This window comes from Gigantopelta aegis, chromosome 8, assembly GCF_016097555.1.
Source record: "Gigantopelta aegis isolate Gae_Host chromosome 8, Gae_host_genome, whole genome shotgun sequence".
NCBI lineage: Eukaryota > Metazoa > Mollusca > Gastropoda > Neomphalida > Peltospiridae > Gigantopelta > Gigantopelta aegis.
The window spans coordinates 55,144,273-55,168,759 of NC_054706.1; the positions used below are offsets into that span (position 1 = coordinate 55,144,273).

Sequence of the window (24,487 nt, forward strand, 5' to 3'; positions counted from 1 at the left end):
AGATTTACACTAAATTGACACATTGGGACCGAACTGTTTGTCCGGTGTTCAGTTTAGAGGGGTTTCTGATTTAGAGGGGTACAATTTAGTGTTAAAAGTTGCGTAAATCACAGGACCGTAGAAAACGTCCGGTTTTGAGGGGATTCCGGTTTAGAGGGGGGTCTGGTGTTGAGGAGTTTCACTGTATATATATTTTTTGTTTTCTTCTTCTTCTTTCTTTTAATAATCCGAACTTCTGGAAACAATGGTTTAAAATTGTAGTAAAGCACCATTTTGTATTGCGAGATTGACTGGCTAACAGCTAAATTCATGGTTTATTCACCAACTGGCAACCCTGTACCATACTGTTGAATGTTCTACGCAGATGGGACAACTTGAGCCAAATTGGCAACAGTTGAAGTTCAATGATGGGTTTAATGATGAATAACCCATTCTGGACATGAGTGGAGAGGAATGAGTGGGTAACGAATTTTACCTGTAGTACACATGGACAATAATGACAGGTGTACAAGACTTAAATTACACTTACAAGGACTACATTACAGTTTGCTTCAGAAGATTTAATCAGAAAATTATATTTCTATAATGAATAAATAATTTCTTTGTTACTTGACTAAATTAGTATTTTAAATTATATCTCAACAAATAGATAAAATAATTTTTTAAATGTGATCAAATCTGGTTCATTCACGATTTTGTGCCATTAAGCTCCATTTTAGTTTTTACAAACAAAAATATCATAATTATACCTTTTGTCAGTACAGAAGCGTGTGAACTTGTAGCCACTTTTATCTGCCTGGTAACAAGGTTTTGGTGGACTGTAATACTTCTCAACATAATAATCATCCTCCGAGCCAGAATCCTGAGTGAGAGATTCAGTGCTTGAATCAGGTTTCCTGAAATTTTTTATCAGAACTAGAAGATATAATTTATTACAAACAGAAAAACAATTTACAAAAGACAAAATAAAAATATATTTAAAAAAACAAAACAGAAAAGAAGTCAATTAAAAATGTAGCAAACAGTTCTGTATTTGTCTTTGAGTCATAAAATTCTCATAATAAATTTTTTTAAATTTGTTATCCAAAATAAATAGACACTCACCGAAACTTGATAGCGATATATGTTAAGGTTTCTTTTGACTAGAAATCATATTCCTTCCTTCCAATGACTTGTACACAGAGGTTCATGATTATGCCTATCAAAGCAGATTAACAATGTCTGCAATGGATTTATTTTATGATATATATCTGGAATCAATGACTTTCAATTATTTACCATAAAATTAAGGTATAGAATACTAAGGTATAGAATAATATTTATGTCTCTAGACAAGATATTGCATTAAAAATGTTTAATATGGATGAATGAAAACCATAATAATTGATTGCATTAGTTTCCCCTTATTATTATTTAATTTTCCTGATAACTTACGGATAACTGATCATCCATTGCTCATGCATATCCCAAGGTCCATAATTATGGTTTTCATTCAAATGTATTGACGCCTGGTCGGAGTTCCTGGAGGTTTCTGGTGGAATTGTTGCCTCATACCTTTGTTTTAGTGATGAATGCTCGGACGATTTCCCATCACTGGACTTCGAGTTTACAGTGTTACCCATATTATCAACAGCAAATTTCTTGGCTGGTGATTTTGGGCTCTGCGAGCCGCCACTTGTTGATATTTCACTACTGAAGTCTTCGGGACTGACTGAGATTATTTTTCTTTTTGGTTTAGGTTCACTGACAGATGGCAAGTCAGGAATAGTGACCTGGTAAGTAACAGAAATCATGAACATGTCATAAGTAAGTTGGGCCTTCATGTATGTGGAGGCAGTGGGTTTCTTTTGCTAACAAGTGTCACAATTGTTAAATGTTATGACTGTAGTTAAAAATGTGCTGGAATGTCATTAAACACTTTTTATTTTTTTGCTATGTATTAGCCACAGCTATACACCTTTAAGACAAACACCACTTTTGGATTTCAGAACTAAAAAATGTTAGTACCTGTACACAGATTTATGCAAATAATAGTAAAATATCTTATAAGGATTTTGTTTTTCCTTTTATGACAATAACAAATAAACTCCACATAAAAACAATTTAGGGTGTCAGATAAAAGGTTATACTCACACATTTTAAATGAATTTGTTGTTTTAGTTGCCTCTTAACAACCTTATTTTATCTCAATACTAGCTGTATCAAATACCTACCTTTGATATTTGAACTAGTTATAAACAGGCAGTTAAAAACTAATACAAGGGCAGATAATAATAATGTTGCTTTCCATTTTTCTGCAAAGGAAGATATATTATACCTACATACCAAGCACTGATATTAACATCAAGATGCATGAGCATACTAATGACAATATTGTCAAATTAAACAGAAATTGCAATTTTATTCAGAAACAATTTTGCCAAAGTGATATTAATTAATACGAGTTTGGTGGACATCATAAAGTTACTCTGATATTTACCTGGTCAGGAGGTGCACAAATCCATTGGTTGATCTGCTCAAAAGTAATTTGCCTATTTTGTGCATCCAAATGCAACCCATAGTCAGCGATGGCCTTGAAAGGCTGTGGAATCTTACTGTTCTCCATTTTAAGAGGAACCTTTTCTTTTGTCAGTTTATTTTTGATGTAGTCTGAATCACGCATGTCCCATGGAACTTCACCTGAAAGAAATGAAAACAATGTTCATATGTTAAACTAAACATTCTTAAACCTTCTGACTACTGCAGGCAAGATATCTCACCCGACGTCTCGCCAGTCGACATACTGTACACTGTATACAGTGCATTCCCCAATTCGTATTTGCACATGCAATTGACACTCACTGGAAACAATTTATTATCAGAAAACAGAAGACAACTCAGCTTCCAGTGTCTTTAGGTTTTCGGCAAGTATTTTCGCTTGACAATGGCGGCACGTCGCGGTCAATTTCATGGATCCATGCATAGCTGATTGTGACAGCTAACTTGATAAATTTGATCGCTTTATCAACAACGAAAATCATCAAATATTGGGATATTAATCGTAGTTCGTTTAACAAAAAAAAAAATTCTGGTCAGCAAACCACTGTCATTGGGAATAATGGAAATAAATACTGGACAGCTGACCACAAATGCCCGAAAGTAAACACGACTTTTTATATTTTTTGCCTAATTTTAATCAACATAAACTGATCTAAAATATCATTTGAATTGGAAAAATACATGAAAATAATACTTCGATTCAGATATGAACTTTAGTTTATGTATTTATAACACATTTAAGTGAATATATCCGAGTAAGAATTATAAACTTGGACCCACTCAACGTGTTTTTTGTCAAAAATAAATCCAGTAGTCTAAAGGTTAAAAAGGACACATCTACACAAGGTCCATACACAATTTGGAATTCAAAATTCAAGCACTTTTTAAGCAGTTTTCACTGTAAAATTAGTTTTCAAGGGCCATTGCATTCACCGTGTTCAACTGGTAACATTCCGTCAGTATTTATAACAGTGTATCAATCAAGCTTCGATATTTGTGATAAAATGATGCAGACTAGTAAACCATTTCAATAATACTAGCTGGAAAAGGTTTGGAAACTAAACTTTGTGACATCATTAAAGACTTGCTTACATTCAAACATTTCCCAGATAATGCAACAATAGCTGTAGATATCAGAAGCCTGAGATGGTGGCTGGTTCAACATTAACTCTGGTGCCATCCAGTTGTACATAGAATTCTGGGTCACGCTGACAGAAACATTACTCTGCTTGCCCATTCTTGCTTTAGTGCTACAAAAAACAATTTTGTTCTTAGTAAGATCACTAATAACTTATTCTAGATTTCAGTCTTTGCCAGGAAAGGTGAATGATCACTCCCGCTTCCTTCCACACTCGCCTGTAAAGTTTTAGGAGAGCAGCATATTGATCGCCTTGCAATAAAATGAAAATAACTTATTAAAGTTTTCAGTCTTTGCAAGGAAAAGTGAGTGATCTCTCCTGCTTCCATCCACTCGCCTGCAAAGTTTTAGGAGAGCAGAGATACCTGTATCCCTTTAAGGTTCAGGTACATCTATCCCAGGTGCAATCTTTGACTTTTCACATGACTGTGCCTGGGACAAAAAAATGGAGTGGACAAAAACCTGTCTTCACCATTAGCAAAATAAAGATGAGCTGAAGATAACTCTACTGAAATGGTGCCAGGCGAGCATGCAATCAAATGTAATTTTAAAGAATTTTGTTATTTTTTCTATTGCAAAGCGATCAATTTGATACTCTCCAAAAACTTTATATTTAGAAATGATTACATATCTAGTTATCAAAAATGAATGAAATGAAACTGTCATAAATATATAAAACGTTACAGCTACATATACATATGTAGTATCAGTTTAGCTAAACAGATGTCCTTTTGTACACTGTTTGGAGTTTATAGAGGTATTTTTATTCTTCAATTTTTAAATTATGGATACCTACCTTTCAATCATATACTCCAAATTGCCAATTTTGGCCAGATAAGGATTGACCAGGTTTACAGCATGAGATGACAGGCTGCAGTGAATAAAATTCTGGTTGTGTATGAAAACTAAAGCACTGCAAATCTGTAGAAGTATGTCACGGATATTTTGAGTTGGAAGCCTCTCCAACTGAAAACAAAACAAACAAAAAATTAAGTCTTGAGCTGTGTAATGGTGTAAGTGGATGTAATTGCAAGCAAGCAGCACCTTTAAACTAGCTTCTAACACTGGTTTTCAAAGTGCAGCTAACTTCACTTTTCACATAAAGTTTTATGATTATATCTCAAAAGTGATTTGTCAAATTTTAACCATATTTTCAGATTATGGGGTCAAATAAAATGTTCCACAGAGAGAATCTTAATTATGTAGTCCATGACCCAGTTAACATATGTACCTTATAAAATTGTAGAAAACATTGTTTTCTGTTTCCTATACTAAAACGTATCATGATAATGCAGTTCCCACCTTCATGAGTTGACCAGAACATGCCTATCAAGCAGGGGTGGGGAATTACTAAAGCCCTTTTATTCCAGTCTGGGACCGTTTCTTAACCTCTGAGATGGAAATTATTTTTTTAAATGTCTGTCAAAAGGTCCTACAGTAGTATCATTAAAATGCCACTAGGTTAGACATTCGTTCAAAACCACATCAAGCCAGTCATGAGATTAAACAGTCATTAACAACAAGCATTTTGAGAGTACTGCTAAAGCAATACACATCGCCTACCTGACCCAACAATTTTTCTTATCTCCTAAATTCAAGGGCCAAACATCTGTGAAAAGTGGGTAAATCACCATGAAAGTTAAACTTGATCAGTTACAGTACATGATAAAGCTATATACAAAATTTCACCTCAATAATTTCAGGCATTGCAAAACAAAAGTCCGGAAATAGTTTTTTCCATATCGTCTAAGTTCAAGGGCCATAACTCTGTCACAAATGGGTAAATTGCTATGAAAGTTAAACTTCATCTGTAACAGTACATGATAAAGCTATATACAAATTTTCAGCTCAACATCCAGAAAACATATGTGGGACAGATGGATGGACAGACCAACCGACAGACAGACAGATGAATCCTATAGTCCCCTCCGGTTGGATCGGAAGGGGACCAATAATATTATTCTTGGAAGTTCATTATAAAATAGTACAAATCTGATGGGTTTTTGGAAAGGTAGAAAAAGAGCACAAGTTAAGTAATCTAAAACTATTGTTCTTTTCAACTTGAAATATAGTCAATCTGATATAAATTAATTTATTCACAAATAATATCTTCAAAGACAAACAAACAATAAATTACTACAATTTTTTTCTTCTTCATAATTTAACATATTTTTTTACATACTAGTATCCATAAAATATTTCACATAGCAGTATATCTAGACTAGTTACCCTTTGATGTAGGTAGTAGTAAAGTGAACCCAATCCAACTCGTTCAAACACCAGCACCATACTGTCAAGACTGTTTGTTTGACAAACACCCATCAACAGCAAAATATTTTGATGTCGGATTTTACTACAATATAAAAAAAAGAGGTAAAAAGCAGTCAACTATCCATTAAAATTTACTTTAATTAAATTCTGTAAAATAAGATGAGTCAACTGATTGCATAAACCCACCCAAATTTTTAGGGCGATTTGACAAGCTGCTTTTATTATCTAATGAATCACGATTATATTGTGTGATACAATGTAACTGATGTAGATGTATGTTGCATTGAACTAGCCTAACATTACAGGGTTGAAAATTAGCAGTCGCCCAATCTCCCGTGGCAACCTTTATTGGCTAAGGGCGACTAAGAATTTTACAAAGGTAGTCCGTTGGGCGACCATCAATTTTAGGGTCTGGCGAGTATGTACGTACCAGTTGAAAAAGCAAGACACTAAAACTGAACTGAATGTGACAAAACACACTGTGTCTGTGTTGGCACTAACTACAGATCAGAAGACATAGAACATGCTCTATATTTTGACAGTACCAGATTGGGCCAGGTCTTCTAAAATAGAGCTCAAAACGTATTGGAAACACTAGTTGCATGTATTTTTATAATCTGGAAGGTGTCGGCTTATTGCAATGGATTGGATACATCATAACTATCTAGTAGAGCTACTATTTGACAATTGTTATTCAATGCTATGATAAAAAAAAAAAAATCTAATTTAATTAGCTTACGTACATTATTCTGGCTGGACAAAATTAAAATATTGTAGTTTTAACTCACACTAACGTGAGCACAGGCATGCATATACAAATAACAAATGAAATTTTCCATTACTACTGGGCTTATATTCCAAAGGTCAGTTAACAGATTGTTGTTGTCAGTATTATTTTAAGTTTAAGCGATTTGCATGAAATAAGACCTGACCTAAAGTGACATTAAGACTTACATGATCACATAACCGTCCAAACATTACTGTAATAAACAATAAGTAAATTTTTTATGCTTTGTAATATGATAACTAAGTACATCGTATATTTTGGTAAAATGTTTTTTGTGGGTTTTTTTCAGATTTATTTATCTTTCAATATTTATTTTATTAGTAATCTTCTACTGTTGCATTTACAATATTCATATTAAATGTACACATGTGCGTGTATCGTCTATAGGAAGACAGCCACTCCCAAGGAAATCCTTTACTGGAGATTTTACCCTCTTCCATCGCCACAAAGTTTATTTCATCCCTCTTGCATTGCCATAAAGAGGACTGCCATGCCACACTAGTTTATATACAACAGCACGCGCAGTTCTACCTTTATTCTCGTACTGCATTATTTTTTTACTTCAGAGGCAATGCAAGTCAAGCTGCATTACTTGGCTGTTCTAGCATTTTGTCTTCACCCATGTATTAAAAATGACATTTAATCTGTATTAATGGTAATTTGAAAACAAACATTTTTATTTACACTGGATTTGTTTTCTTCAAAATTTTGTATTTAAGTTGGTATGGAGTTAAAACTTAAGAAATTGTTTTTTATATGAATTTTAACTTTATTCATTATGAAGTTACATGCCAATTCGTTGGTTGTCTTTTGAAGCGAACAGACTATATACGGTGAGCACATGGTTATTATTCAACAAAGAACATTCTAGTTTTGATTTTGGCTGTGCAGGTAAATTTCAATGTTATAATTGGAGGGCTAGTTGAATTTGAGAAGGGCTAGTAGGATTTTTATTCAACTTAAGTCTGAGCAGCAAACATTAAAACAACCACTTTTGTCGTTAATATTCACAGAAACAAGAACAGGTAATGGATCCGACTTTTTGTAAGTTCTGGACAACAAACACTTCCTATTATAGTTTGTTTCAGGAAAATTTAGATTATGCAAATGAGATAAATATAAATGGTGTTCCATGCTCCTTAATTTGAATAATGCAAAATGACAATATCAAAAAAGGCCAATGTCAAAATTTATGATCATTATTCAACAAAAGTTGTCTGTTATTAACTGTGTAAATGAACACAAAGTGTTCGTTAGAAATATAGGACAATCAATAATAATTTTGAAACAGATTAACGCTAAAAATAGGCCATGCTGTAACAGTGTAAGTCTGGGAAGCCATATTGGTTAGTGTTATGTCACTCGGAAGGAAATTCAAAGTATGCTTGGATGTTTATGTTAACAGCTAAAATAAAACATTGATTTCATTTATGGATTCATAAATTACAATAAGGTATGTACTGAAGTTTCAATGTAAACTTATGTAAAGTTAATACACTAGGTTGATTATTACAACATTGACAGACACGTGATACAAAAACATGTTGACCGAGGCTGGCAAAAGTGTACTTTTAGTGCATTAATTTAGAGGTTTTCTTTCAATCAAATTGTTATCTACCAGTTTTATACATATATTCACAATCAAGATGTGTTGTTTTAACAATTGTTTTATGAATTAAATTAACGTTGTTTGTTTGTTTACAAACATACCCCAACACTTGTTTTAAGACATAATGTAACGTCATTAACATGTGCAGACTTTTGTGCCCGCGCAGACTAATGTGACATACAAACCCCATATTTCCCATTTCACTAATAAGCAAATCTATATATGCTCCGGGCTGAGATTCTTGTTGAAGTCGTTTGACAGTAACTGCACTATGGTTCCATGTCATGCTAAAATAAAATGAGAAGAAAAAATACCTTGTTTTAACACAAAAAACAACCAAAAATGATTTAATAAATGAAGTTGCATACAGACTTGCCTAAGCAAAATCTCCCATTTGGGGATTCCAGTGAACAAACTTGCATACACATGGAAAATAATGATCACTGGACAATAAAACAAATGCAATTAGAATATATAATACAGCAAACAAAACTTATATATATATATATATAATTATGTTTTTATATCTAAATGATGAGCTTTTCCTCTAAAACTACATATTAGAATTACCAAATGTTTGACATCCAATAGTCAATAAGTAATTAATCAGTGTAATGTTGTTAAACAAAACAAACTTTCAACTTTTGTTTGTTTTTCTGCTTTTAGTGCAAAATCAAAGGTTATTATATATGGATGCACACCCACAAACCGTCTCAGCAACACCAGTACAAAATAATCATAAAGAAATTACACTTAAACATACAGACTCCCGAGTGATGATTTTACTAAAAGTTTTCAACTGCCAGTGTTGTGTATCATTCATCTCTTGATAATTCTGTGTTAAACGTGTGTACATGTGCATCAAATAAGCCATTCTTGTGTTGCGGAAAAAACATGATTTCTGTTCACACATTCCCCCTTTGAGGTCACAGCTCTGTAATTCCAATTCTCGCCACAGGTAAAGTACCCTATTATGGGAATATAGGGTCTATAGTTCCCTCCAGTTGGACTGATACCAGACTAATAATGTACAGGAGACAATAACTGTCAACATTGTAAAATTTTCACAGCTATTTAACTTCAGTGCCTGCTAATTAATATAATTGTTTAGGGAGGTGCTTAATATAGTTGCCATCCTTGAATAATCCTTGAAAATTAATGAATACCCCATTTCTGTTCTTTATTTGAGCAATTAATATAATAGCATCCATATCCATATAGTAAATGTTAACAAACCTTTCCATAGCTAAGAATGCACCATTTTGATATGTTATGCCATGGGGATCGTGTTGAAGTTGTGATTCACTAACTAATGGAATAGTTGAAACTATTGCCCCTTGGTCATCATTTCCTACATAAACCTGAAATAACATTAGAAATGTCGAAAATCATTAGTCAATGCCCTTTATTATAATTATTTGAGTGATACTGAATAATGGTTACTGATCTACATGTACATCTTGATTCTTATGCAATGAAATAAACAAATGATTACAATTTTGAAAATTTAAATACTAAAACAGTTTCTAATCCAAGTAAGATTATGATATCAATTTCAACGGTAATGTATGTTATTAACATGCGCAGACTTTTGTGATGCGCAGACTAATGTGACATGAGTGTCAATAGCTGCTATATATTCATCAAATAAATTAATTTGTACATAACCATTGCTTTGTATTTTTCAATAACAGACTTTCACATAAATGTTTTTTAATAACATGTAATGTTTTGGACGTGTTTAATTACTTTTTTGTTTGGCATTTTTGTTTTTTTCTTGGGTAAGGAAGAGGGGTTTGTGAATGTTTTTTCTTCTTCTATTTTTGGGGGGAGAGGGGGGAGGCAACAGGGCTTAAATTATTAAAAATACTGCAAATGCAAATGGATATCACATACAGCTTAATGATACTTACACATCCAAACCCTGTGCTGTTTACTCGTCTCAAAGGATCAAAGGTCAATGAAGGGACCTTTTCTACTTTTTTCCTTATCATCTCAAAAATAGATCTTTTCTTTTCAATGTTTGATGCTCTAGTAACATAAACAAAACAACTTTAATTTAGGTTCTGTAAAATAAAATAATGTTTCAAAGGATCAAACCTAACATTAGGAAATCTAATTAATTAAAAACAAACCTTCGAACGTGTAAGTTTAACATCACATTGGCATAGATATCAGGAAAATTAACAAAAAAAGTAAACATTAAATGTAGGCTACATTGAAATTAACAATTCTGTCAAATATTCCACATCTCAATTTTAGCCAAATAATACAGTACTGTATAATAAGATATGTAACACCCAAATGTTGGAAAAGCATGAATCACTGTAAAAACATGCATTATTATCGAGACATCACTGAATTAGTAAAAGAAAAATCACGGTAGTTACTGTGCACGGAGTTTCTGTGACAAGTCTCCACCACTGTGAGTCATGGCAAACAGATGAGACTTCTCTAAAAATTCCATCATCTTGAAACGTTTGACTGCATCAGGCTGAAGATCAGCCCAGTGATTCGCAGTCTTCCCATCTTTATCATGGAGTCGGAGGTCTCCCCCAGCCTTGATGAGCGATACCAACAAGTTGATGTTTCCATTGTAGCATGTGGCGTGTACTGGTGTTGTGCCATCATTACTTTTTCTGCAAGAGTAAAAAATACACTAAGTTTATTAGTGTTTTCCTTAGAAGTTTGGCAAGGCATGGTAGATTAAACACTTTTGGGACATTTTCACCAATTTGTTTTCCATTAACGACCAACAATTAAAATTAAAATAAATGTAATTAAATGAATGACAAAATATAAAACAGGCATATTTTATCAATTAATAATACATTTTCTGAGTGTTATAAAGACAATCTTAGAAGTAATTATTAAAAAAGACTTTTTTAATCTGAGGGCAACATGGTGATGATTAAGGCAAGATTATGCTAGACCAATGAAACGGGTGTTGTACCATGCTAAAACAAGCTAGGGAAAACACTAATATATTACTCATACATGTAATTGATGAACCAATGACTGCTCAATGGCAGAAGAATAAAATTTAAAACAATTGATAATCATATATTTCTTACAAATGAAATATTTTGTAAAAAGAGTTTAAAGAGTTTCCCTCAATTTCATTTTATTATTATCAGAGATTACAGACATATGTTTCAAATACAATAACCTCATTACAATTATAAAACAAATACATGTTATATTACCTACAAAAGTAGGACTTGGAAAAATAAATAAAATGAAGGTACATTTATTTTTTAAGATAATACAAACGTGTAATTATACATCCTATTATGTCAAACAATGAATTACATCCCATTATGATTATGTAATGATTTTAGCAAGCAATATCAGTTTCTTCAAACTTCCTATACTACATTATAGTGCATGTATACCATATTTAATTGTGAATTGTTAAATAAATTACAGTAATTAGTTGTAAGAATGTAATTTCTTTGGCTCAATAATCAGCTCAAGAACATTAGCTAAAACGTTGAATTAATCATTTATTACATTTGCCGAAATGCTTAGCATTTACACATGATTATATACCCAGTTAGAATACATTTATTTTTGCGGTACAGATCAATTGCCCCATACTTGACTGCTTTGGTACTGTAGCTCATTTATTAGAGCACAATCTGTGATTGGATTATCTCAACAAACCATTACATTTTTACATTTAATTTATCAGCTGTCTTCAAGCTGAATATTTATTAAGACTGTTAGTAATATTAATTCTGCAGACAGATTTGAACAATATACTGTAAATCAGGAAATATTAGCGAGCATAAAATATCAGCAAATTTAGCGAGGCCATACAAAATGCTAATATTTCATGTCACTAAATTTAAAGACATGTACAAGAGATTGTTCTGAAAAACTTTTATGTGATTGTTTTATTAAACACACAACAATCATTATATGTTATTGATGATAACGAAAGATAGTTAGCATGTATATTAACGGTACTGCAATTTTCTACTAAATTTAATTGTCTGTAATTATGCTGCATAATATTAAAATATATCGAAAGTAGTCTTTCACCTGATCCTACAACTTTAGCTCTTTTTTTTTATGTCTTGCTAAAGTCTTATGTTGCTAATATGTCATAATTTTAAGATCGCTAATATTTTATGATTTACAGTATATAAAACACAAACTCTTAATTGTAAATAATGCATTCCAGAAATGATAGCATGTACATACATGTAGGAGGGTTGAGCCAGGCATTGAAATATGTCTAGAACAGTAATTCTGATTACCAGGAGATTACGTGCCAAAAATGTCAAGAACGGTAAATGTTGATAAACTGTGCGTTATATAAATATAAGATACACATGCAATTATCAGTACACTATGAGAACAGTTATACGAATGAATTACAAAGTATCAGTTTGTCTGTGAAGGTAATAATAATGGAAATATAATTATGGCGAAACCTTTAGATTACCAGACTCATAAATACTTTGTGGTAACCTGTTCTCGAGTTACCAGAAACAATGCTTATTTCAAAGGCCTAGGGTTGGGGATTAAGAAATTCTTTATCCCAAGATGTAAAGTAAGAACTAGTTGGTGTCGGCCCGGTTTCCCGAAAAACCTATTTTACATAGTACCGGATTTCCGAAACGCCAGGTATTTAAAAGTTCCAACTATCCGAAATCACTGTCCCTACTTCCCGACAAGCACAATCAGTCAAGTGAATCTGCTCCCGTTAATGCGGTTAATCTGATTATATTGTCTTAGCGCATTTAAGTAGCACATCTTTTGATCTTAGAATTTGATTATATTTTCTCAGCACATGGTTTGATATTTAATTAGCGCATTTTTTTTATCTTAGATTCTGATGTTTTGATATTTAATTAGCGCATGTTTTGATCTTCGAATTGGATGATATTGTCTTAGCACATGTTTTGATCTTAGAACTGGATTAAACTGACACTGAATTAATTTAATTAACCATATCCCGTATATATTATGATGGTGACAAAAAAATACATTCCTTTCCATGACATAGCAATATGGCAAATATAAAAGTTCGTTTGACCTTCATTGAGAATATACGTGGTACTGAGCAACTGTACTTTCAGGGCTACAAATTTAGATCCAATAAGTCGCTTGGTGAGAAGACCTACTGGGAGTGCATGGTACCCCACTGCACAGTTCGCGTGACTACGGCCAACAAGAATCTTCAGAATTATCCAGCACAGCAGCACAACCATGCACCCATCCCCTTTCTGATGCTTGTTAACGCGTTTAAGGCCAAACTTGTCAACCGGGCCAAGACAGAACCCACGCCGATTCCCAAGATATATGATGATGAGATTGCCAACCTGAGGAGGAACCACCAGGTTGTTCCAGACGGACTTCTCGAAGAGATACCACCTTTCACTGCCATGAAGACCATCATGTATCGGCAACGACACAAGACATTGCCCCGGTTACCGCAGACGCGACACGAGCTTGATCTCCAGGACGAGTGGACCTGCACAGGAGGCAAACCATGGCTGCACTGAGTGGATGGAGGGGAGCCTATACTCATATTCATGACCGACAAGAATTTGGAGTTGTGCGAGGCTGATGTCGTTTACAGATATGGGACATTTTCCAGTTATTTGACCAGCTTTACACATTCCATGCAGAGTCCCAGGGTCACATGTTCCCATTGGTGTTCTGTCTGCTGCCCAACAGGACGGAAGTGACTTGTGTTCGCATTTTGGAATTCATACAGGAGAGAGCTCATCTACTTGGCCTGAACTTTGCTCCTGGAACCGTTCAGTTGGACTTTGAGAGATCCGCCCACAATGCAGTTCGGACAGTTCTTCCAGTTGTCCATCTCAGTGGATGCTTCTTCCACTATACTCAGTGTATCTGGCGACGCACGGAGAAGGTTGGCCTGGCAGTGGATTACAAAGAAAGATGCAGAAGTGAAGAAAGTGATCCGTCGAGCTGCTGCTCTTCCACTTGTGCCACTGGATAAAGTTGACGATGTCTGGGTGGATACCATTGCTGACAGTCCACAGGGTCCGAAGATCACACAAGTCATGGACTATGTCACCACTACCTGGATCGAAGGACTCTGGCCTACGTACATGTGGAACCACTTCGGCAATGAGGGACATCGCACGAACAATCATCTGGAGGTATGGCATCACAAGTTGAACAAGCTGGCACAGAAGAGTCACCCAAACATATTCAAGGTGATCCAACTTCTCAAGAGGGAACAGTCCGTGAACGAGGTGAAGGTGAAGCAGCTGGATGGTCACTGGAAAGCTCCGGCTCGCAAGAAGTACAGGAACATCGACACCTGGCTACGATCACTGAAGGACCAGCTGATGAACAACACGCTCACGGACATGGAGTACACCGACCACATGGCAGAGCTGTTGCATCTCAACTAAGTGACGAGACAATTATGTGACTTAAACAAGTGACATATTTAATTAAAAGCCCCATGGCATTTACAGAGTGCTGACCAAATTATCATGCTTATGATGCCTATGATGCTTATGATTTTTATATTATATCACCATGTGGCTGAAATACTGAGTGCGACATGTACTTTAACACACTTAAATTATAAGCCCCCAGAATAAATATGAGTATGGTATAACACAGTATTCTTGTTGTTCTTGCTTAGTGTTTGCTTTGCAAAAGCTGTCGACCCAGTTTCCCGAAAGTACTAATGTACCGAATGTCCGAAATAAACCAATCTCACCAGTACCGGTTTACCGAAACTACATTTCTATATTTGTTCTCTAGTGTCGGATAACCGGTCCATAACCAACTAGTTTGTGTAGCATCTGCCAGCTTAAGCCACTACACTAAGACTAGTCTAGTCAGGTCACACATTATTTAACTCTTTGCTATTACATAAATGTGTATGATGGCTATGAAGATAAGCATACTGGCTATACAACTAATTATTACTAGTAACAGGGGTGGAATTGGTGAACTGTAAAACAGAGGAAATCTAGAGGGGTCCCGGAAATTCTTGAAATCCTAGGTTAAAATCTGTGCCATCTGACATTTTGGAGGAAAGGACGATTAAAATGCGAGGAAATGCAATGTTCCATGTCACGGTACATGCTCTTAAATTTGTTTTGCCTGTGGCGATTTTAATTGTGTTAGAGGGCCGTGTGCAGTTCCACATGCACTTAGCTAGCTGGGCAACTTGTTACGTAATACTTCGCGCGATCGGGCATTCCAATATGCACTTAGTCCAGCTGCGGAGGCCATGTGGCTAGTAGTTACGTAATATCTCCGGTAGTGCTGTTTATGGCCCGGAGATTGCTCGCGGTTGGCGACAGCCAGTCTGACGATCAGAGAGAAATATACCGACTCTAGTAGATGTAGAATATGAGATGATACGTGAGGTACCGCCTTGTACCCCCAGGCAAAATCCTGATTTATAATAAATAGCTAGTGTTTAGAGATATCGGGGGAGAACGAATTAGGAAGGCTCCAGGGGATCACGGACGTCGTCCACTGAACGAAATATATTAGTTCAGACGGGACTGGTAAATATATTATTTCTGCTCTGTGTATAACCTTGATGTGATTGATGTGACTTTTAAATATTTAATACTGTATTATACCAATATTCTTTAGACAGTGTCTTCGGTCATCTGACGAAGTAAATCGTAGACTTCTTGTTCTACATTATATGAGTATTTGGTAATATAAAGCTTAGCCAGTCATCCTAGCGGACCCCTGGAAGCGTTCCTAAATTATCACACGTTACTGAACGAGTAGTAAGGGTTAATTAAAAATTAACCAGTTAGGAATGGTGTTGTAATTCCTTTATTAATTAACTTCTCCTGGAAGCGTTTCTCAATTATCACACGTGTGGGTGTGGTGTAACGGTGAAGTGATTCGCATATTGTGTACTAGACACCTAGAGATTAACTAAATAAGTGATCAGTTCTGGGTTGTTATTATTGCTGTTATTAATTAACTACTACGGCTGTACATTTGTCAGCGTAGATTAATACAGATTCCAAAGTGTATTGTGTTTTGTTGTGTTTCTAGTGAGCTAAACGTGCTATAATAATATATACTTATATAAGATCGTATCTCTGATCATACCTAGAGACGAGCCATACTAGGGTTTAGCAGCCTGTTACAGAGAGATCTAATAGATATACAGTTAGGAGAGATATTTTGATAATCGTGTTTTATTCAGTTACGGGAATTATAGAATCCCCGTGACAGGAGTAGAAAATTGGGGCGCTCGTCCCGGATCTGAAACGGGACATGCATTTTAAAAAAGTATTGTTTGTAAATGGGGGCTTTATAAATTAATTTTACAAATTAACCAGAAGTAGCACGTTGTTCACTAGAAAATTAATTAATAATAAGTGCGTCATATCTAAACATGGATAAGAATTTGCTGGATAGGGCTACGCTCAGTGTAGTGGAGATTAAGCGAGCACGTAAGGCCGAGTTAGTTGAAATCGCGGGTGAGCGAGAAATTGATTTAACATCAGCTAAAACCTTAGGTGATATAAAGACAATTATTATCCAGGAAGTTTTTGGTGATAGGCCTGCTATGGAAGACAGTGAGATTGTTCCAGAAATAGAGATAAATGAGTTAAGTGTGGAACAACAATTAGCTTTTAAAAAGCTTGAGTACGAAAGAGAGGAACGTGCATTAGATAGAGAGAGAGAAGAGAGAGATAGAGAGAGGGATAGAGAGAGAGAGAGAAAAGAAGGTAGAGATAGAGAAGATAGAGAGAGGGATAGAGAAGATAGAGAGAGGGATAGAGAAGAGAGAGAGAGAGAGAGATAGAGAGAGAGAGAGAGAAGAGAGAGATAGGGATAGAGAATTCCAGTTAGCAAAATTAAAAGTGGAACATGAGTTAAAGTTGAATACTGAAGAAGTTAGACGTGGGGCAGGAAATGGTTTTAACATGTCGGAGGCTTATCGATCAGTGCCGGTATTTGATGACCAGGAGGTAGATATGTTTTTCCAACTTTTTGAACGGGCCGCTAAGCAGCTAAATTGGCCGCAGTCTAAGTGGACATTGTTAGCCGTGTCTAAGTTTAAGGGGAAGGCTAGTATAGCTTATAATTCAATGAGTGATGAGCGAGCAAGTCAGTACGACTTAGTTAAGGCTGCAGTGTTGAGGGCTTATGAATTACGACCTGAGGATTATCGTTTACGGTATAGCGAGTTGAGAAAAACGCAGGGTCAGTCTTATAGTGAGTTTGTGGCTAAGAAGGCAGGGATGTTTGATAAATGGGTTGTTTCTCATCAGGTAGAGTCATACCGAGTTACGGGAGTTGTTGATCTTACAGGACATTAAAAATGGATTACCAGTTAGCTTACGTATTCACTTAGAGGATCGTGAAGTCAAAAAGATAGAGGAGGCAGGCATAGTGGCAGATGATTACGTGTTAATACACAAAGCTCAGGCAGTACCGGGTAGCTCTTTACAACAGGGTGATAAGAAGAAATTTTAGCCAGGTTTTCCCCGGGAAAGTAACTATCGGGGAGAGTCATCTAGTTGGTCAGCTAGTCAGGCAAGGAATGTACCTGGTGGGCAAAGTAAGGATAGGCCTGCATTATCAGCCAATGCACGAACTTTTCGTCCACATTGCAGTTACTGTAAAAAGGATAACAATCTTATCGGGGACTGTGTTAAAAGGAAACGCGATAATGCGCAAGTGGTCGGGTTAGTGAGGTCAGCTCCGTTAGCGAGAGAGTTAATGGTTAGTCCCATGGCAGAGAAAGTAAACCTGTATGTGTCCACTGGTATGGTTTGTGATGTGAAACAAGAGTTGTGTCCTAAGGCAATATCAATCTATAGAGATACCGGGTGTAGTCAGAGTCTGATAACGCAAAAGTGTTTAGCTGGTATTGAAAATTCAGACATAGGACGTAGTTTGGCTTTAACCTCGGTTACTGGAGAAAAAATGGTTGTCCGGTTACATAAGGTTTTCTTGTGTTCGAAGTTTGTGACGGGACCAGTCGTTATGGGTGTTGTGAAGGACTTGCCTGTTGAAAACATAGGAGTTTTGTTGGGTAATGATTTGACTAGTCAGTGTTGTCAGCCGACATGTGACCAATTGTTAATTAAAGACAGCCCTTTACCAGTAGAAGAGAGTGAGGTTGATGAGATTAGATATCCTGCGTGTGTAAAGACTAGGGCTATGGCCAGTAGGTTAGCACGGGACCTAGAGGATATTTGTGATTTGTCTGATACGTGTGTGAGCCATGAAATTGGACTGGATGAGGTTATCAGTAAAATGGTAGATAAGTCAACTGACAAATTAAATGTGGTGGAACCTGTTCATCTCCCGCAGAGGGGAATTGAACCAGTTGTGTTTGATAGAGGGGATTTACCTTGTAATAGACAAGAGTTAATTCTAGAGCAGGGGGCTGATCCAAAATTGTTGGCAGTTCGCACTACCTTGTTAACTGTGGACAAGGGAGTATTAATAAATAAGAGAGTTAGAGATCGGAGGTTGCCGGCGACCGAACTAGCTAGGACGCAACTGAGCCATGCTCAGAACAAAATAAAATCAGAGTTTGATAGGAAGGCTAGGAAGCAACTGAGCCATGCTCAGAGCAAAATAAAATCAGTGTTTGATAGGAAGGCTAAGAGTCGGGAATTTAAACCAGGGGATAAGGTGCTGCTGTACCTTCCCATTAAACGGGGTTCATTACAGAACAGGTATTTCGGGCCCTATGTTGTGCTCAAACGAGTTAATGAGACAGGGTATGTGATAAACACTCCTGATAGGGTTAGGAAAAGTAGGTATTGTCACATCAATTTGCTAAAAGGTTATTTTGACAGACTGCCGATAGTTCCAGAGAGACCGGTCCAAATTGAGAGACACTCAATTTCCTGTGATGACGTCAAGACTGCGGAGATCAAGTTGGCCAACGGCCAGATTCTAGCAGACTTGAGCCCCAAGCGAGCAAAGTTGACTACGTTGAAACAAGACAATGTTTCCATTTGTCAGAACCTTCCAACGGTTACCAATACCTTAAGCCAAGATGTGCGCTTGGAACCCAACGCTACACCGCGTCGACAGCATGCCTATCGGAGAAAACCTGGAAAACGTGCGACGCTGAAAAAGAGGGAAACGAAGTTCCATTGGTCAGGTGAATGCGAGAAGTCATTCAACCGTATCAAGCAGATGCGCTACTCGTCTCCCGTGATGGCAGCACCAGACTACCGAATGCCGTTCAAGCTAGCTGTGGGTGTCAGTGACGTGGGTGCTGGAGCTGTGCTGTTCCCAGAAGACGAAGACGGACTGGACCATCCTAATGAAAGCCTCCAACCAGAGAGTTTTGAGATGGAGTCTTCTTCTGCAAGAATACCCAATTACCATTGGACATATCAAGGGCACATCCCATGGTAATAGCTGATGCCCTGTCCCGAAGTTGAACGTTATGATAATGTGTTGACATTCTTTATTTCTGTTTTGTTTATATATATTTTATTTGTATACCAGGGACTCAGAGACTCAGTGTGATTACTGGTAGTCACCTTATTATTACATGTGTTATAAATGTCCGTATGCGTCGGTTAACGCACATTTTTGTTTTAATGTAGTATATTTCCCTATTCCTAGAGTAGAGGAAATATCCTTTTTGAGGTGGGGGTGTGTGACGGTACATGCTCTTAAATTTGTTTCGCCTGTGGCGATTTTAATTGTGTTAGAGGGCCGTGTGCAGTTCCACATGCACTTAGCTAGCTGGGCAACTTGTTACGTAATACTTCGCGCGATCAGGCATTCCAATATGCACTTAGTCCACCTGCGGAGGCCATGTGGCTAGTAGTTACGTAATATCTCCGGTAGTGCTGTTTATGGCCAGGAGATTGCTCGCGGTTGGCGACAGCCAGTCTGACGATCAGAGAGAAATATACCGACTCTAGTAGATGTAGAATATGAGATGATACATGAGGTACCGCCTTGTACCCCCAGGCAAAATCCTGATTTATAATAAATAGCTAGTGTTTAGAGATATCGGGGGAGAACGAATTAGGAAGGCTCCAGGGGATCACGGACGTCATCCACTGAACGAAATATATTAGTTCAGACGGGACTGGTAAATATATTATTTCTGCTCTGTGTATAACCTTGATGTGATTGATGTGACTTTTAAATATTTAATACTGTATTATACCAATATTCTTTAGACAGTGTCTTCGGTCATCTGACGAAGTAAATCGTAGACTTCTTGTTCTACATTATACGAGTATTTGGTAATATAAAGCTTAGCCAGTCATCCTAGCGGACCTAGGTACACTGTAGGTTATTGTCTTTATTGTGATCGGTACCAGTATTAATTCTGTGTCACAAGGTTACTGAATGAGTAGTTAGGGTTAATTAAAAATTAACCCGTTAGGAATAGAGCTGTAATTCCTTTATTAATTAAGTTCCCCTGGAAGCGTTCCTAAATTATCACACGTTACTGAACGAGTAGTAAGGGTTAATTAAAAATTAACCAGTTAGGAATGGTGTGGAATTCCTTTATTAATAACTTCTCCTGGAAGCGTTTCTCAATTATCACACGTGTGGGTGTGGTGTAACGGTGAAGTGATTCGCATATTGTGTACTAGACACCTAGAGATTAACTAAATAAGTGATCAGTTCTGGGTTGTTATTATTGCTGTTATTAATTAACTACTACGGCTGTACATTTGTTAGCGTAGATTAATACAGATTCCAAAGTGTATTGTGTTTTGTTGTGTTTCTAGTGAGCTAAACGTGCTATAATAATATATACTTATATAAGATCGTATCTCTGATCATACCTAGAGACGAGCCATACTAGGGTTTAACAGCCTGTTACAGAGAGATCTAATAGATATACAGTTAGGAGAGATATTTTGATAATCGTGTTTTATTCAGTTACGGGAATTATAAAATCCCCGTGACATTCCATGAGAGAAAACCCCTGTTTTTACACTGCTGTGGGGCAACTGGGTGAGGTGGTAGTGAAAATTAAAACCAACTGCCTCCTCTCTTCACTGTGTGATCATTTCTGAAACAGTCATTAAACTAATTTACAATACATGTATGTTAATAGACCTCTTTCACATTCCCATTGTGCACGTGCACGAAGAGTAACATCCCTTGCGGAATTAGACTGTATCCAGGCTATTTACAACTTGAGGGGCATGATTGACAGCCTCTACAGACTGTGCCCCTCCCCCACCCCCCAACTTCAGATATCATTCCTATGGGCCTGATTCTAATGTTTTATAGTACCGTAGCTCAAATTTCATATGTATGATTTAATTTTGTGCCAAATACCGAACAAAATTTTAAATAACTAGGTGAAAAGAAATCCTGACAAGAATCCTGAATGTATTTATCCGTATAATGCTTTATAAATATTTAAATCATGTTAAATACGATAAATATCTGCATACATACACGCCCACACATTACTATTATTTCAGCCCATATATCCAATATTTATTGTGTAAGGCAAGACAAAAAATAAAAACCAACAGCAAAAGAGCAAAATCATAATAATTTTACTACAAGCTTAAAGTATACAAAATCTCCTGCTAGTAAATTCTGCAAATTCTACATACAACTGACACTTTTACTTATGATCAGTTGTATACATCTACATGTAGGTACCACAAAATTGGCAAAACATTTTTATATGTATACACACACTGTATCACTGAATAATTATACTCTCGAGTGCCAAATAAACATACACCTACGTTTATTAAATTTGTGAAAAAAAATTGGTGTCTATGCTTATTCAGCACCCTACATTTCAAATAATGGTCAAATACCAGTAATACATTTATTTATTTATTTATTTATTAATACACATACATTGTTTTTTTGCTTAATTGATCATTTGAACCATTAAGGCACAACAAAGTATGTTACTCTACGACAAAATGTAAACACACGTTTACGAACATTGTTGGCCGCCAGTTTGTTTTTATCGCTCGGCTCGGTTCAGTTTTATTCGGTTGGGTAAATTCCAAGGATGCGTTCGATTGAGTGCTCGCCTGTAAATCGATGCAACAGTTCATGCAGGCACTTTATTATATAAATTAATCACTTACACTTCAACACTTCATCTTTTCACCAAATATTGAAGACAGGTGTACCGAATTCTTAAAGGTAAATATGACTTTTTAATTTATGTATACTAGAGTAGATAAAGTATAGTTCCTTTAGAATAAGGGGAGCTGGCCCAAATTTTATCTACATTCTTTCCTCTTTTTATATATATATATTTTTTATATTACAAATTCCACTCATTTTAATTACAAATTCCACTCAACCTTTTTATTTTCACTTGCAAATAGAGTCTATTAGAAATTAGCGAGAAAAATTAGGCAGAGTTACATCTCCTAACCGCGTTCCAGTTCCGGCACGTTCCGCTAACAGCTGGCATGGGCGATGACCACAGTTCTTTGTGAATCTTCAGCTAAGAATGTACAGATAAAAATTAAGTTGATGAAATTACGTCTTGCTATAATTAACCATGTGTTAAATATAGGAGATGAATCTAACGAGCTGTCATCCACCCTGATTGTTTTGGTTTTCAAGCCTGGAACTTTTGGATTTTTTTTCAAAGCTGCAATCTTGCCTCACATTAATTATCATAATTTCATTTAAACGTACAAACACACACAATTAATTGTGTGTGACAATAACACAGTTGTAACAGTTAGATAATAGAAACATACACATGTATGTTTATAGTGAACAAAGTTTTTCATATACTATGGAATTTACCACAAGTTATTTATTTCTGAGTCGCTTGTTTTCTAAATTAAATAACAATAGTATATTTTTGTTATTTCCAAAACACTTTTATTTTTACGTGAAACCAAATTCTGTTTTCATTACTAGTAAATTTTTACAATTTAGCTAAATTTCCAGACCCTATGCTAATTCCGCACTCTACTCTTATTGGTTTTTAAAAAAAATTCCACACCCTAAGCTAATTCCGCACCCTACTTTTAATTGATTTTAGACAAATTTCCAGACCCTATGCTTATTCAGCCCCTATGTTTATTAGGCACTCGGGAGTACATTTTATCTTTGAATGAAATGGGATAGGATTTAGCTCAGCTAGTAAAGCACTCACCTGAGGTGCTTTGGTCATATGCTTGAACTCCGATGTTGGCCCCAATCTCTGATTGGTATATTAAATGCCTAGTAAGTGCTGTCCTGTCTGTGGGAAAGTGCATATAAAAAATCCCTTTCAGCTAATGGAAAAATGTAACTAGAGGGTGATAAAATGTTTCTCATCCAATAGCTTATGATTAATAAATCTGTGTGCTTTAGTGGTGTCATTAAATAAAACAAACTGTAACTTTGTACCAATCAATTTCACCTCTTAATGATAAAATATTATATAATAGATGATGAGCGCATTTTTACCAGCAGAAGAATTTATCAATACAAATATTTCTAAAAAAACCCAAATAAAAATAAAAAGTTAAAGAACAGGCTCAAACAAATCTTTCTTTCAAAGTGAATCATACTCATTTGGGTTGGCACCATTTTTAAGAAGTATTTCAGCAGCTCTTTCTTGGTTTGCATAACATGCACAGAAAAGTGGTGTTTGTCCCGAATCATTGGGGTAGTCCACATATATACCTATATTAAATATTTAAAAAAACAATCATTGTAATGGTAATTGTTAATTAATTAATTAAATTTTGCATTTTATCATTAACACCCTATTAATAACAGGGTACCAAATACATTTTAAAATGTAAAGTTCATCCATAACTGACTCAGTCTTATACACCAGTTTATCAAAGACAACATTTGGCAACATCAACTACCCGGTAATCTTAACGAGGAAACGGCAGAAAACATGCATCCTAGGACAACACAGCTGGGCACTCGGACATCCAGTGTTCTCTTGTATATGCAATCGCTATAAAAAGGTGTTGTTTTGATCACTGTTCTTCAATACAATGACTATTATAGATAACAAAATACGTCATTAACACATTTCAAATTTCAAGATTTCAGACAAGAAGCAATATTTAACTGAATGTAAAGTTATCATTAAAATTCTTCACCGAGTGTTTCTCTTCCAGGTTCAGTTTAAATGTGCATGTAAAGCTTATTTACAATGTTTTGACCAATTTATCATTACAGCAAAAATGTGGAATGTTTTTTTTTG

The 24,487-nt window shown here is 35.7% G+C and overlaps 1 protein-coding gene across 4 annotated transcripts in view; it reads right to left on the reverse strand.

The window, feature by feature from the left end:
* LOC121379942 overlaps nucleotides 1-24,487 on the reverse strand; it is a 61,219-nt gene that overhangs the window by 28,025 nt on the left and 8,707 nt on the right. For 3 of the 4 annotated variants that reach the window (XM_041508633.1, XM_041508635.1, XM_041508632.1), the window contains exons 3-13: nucleotides 23,835-23,949; nucleotides 10,734-10,982; nucleotides 10,257-10,374; nucleotides 9,580-9,704; nucleotides 8,529-8,630; nucleotides 5,906-6,029; nucleotides 4,473-4,642; nucleotides 3,631-3,788; nucleotides 2,480-2,679; nucleotides 1,435-1,772; nucleotides 750-896 (exon numbers count right to left, since the gene is read on the reverse strand). In XM_041508633.1, the coding sequence (XP_041364567.1) occupies nucleotides 750-896; nucleotides 1,435-1,772; nucleotides 2,480-2,679; nucleotides 3,631-3,788; nucleotides 4,473-4,642; nucleotides 5,906-6,029; nucleotides 8,529-8,630; nucleotides 9,580-9,704; nucleotides 10,257-10,374; nucleotides 10,734-10,982; nucleotides 23,835-23,949 (1,846 nt within the window). The remainder of the gene's footprint in view (nucleotides 1-749; nucleotides 897-1,434; nucleotides 1,773-2,479; nucleotides 2,680-3,630; nucleotides 3,789-4,472; nucleotides 4,643-5,905; nucleotides 6,030-8,528; nucleotides 8,631-9,579; nucleotides 9,705-10,256; nucleotides 10,375-10,733; nucleotides 10,983-23,834; nucleotides 23,950-24,487) is intronic. The other variant, XM_041508634.1, reaches the window with a different exon arrangement.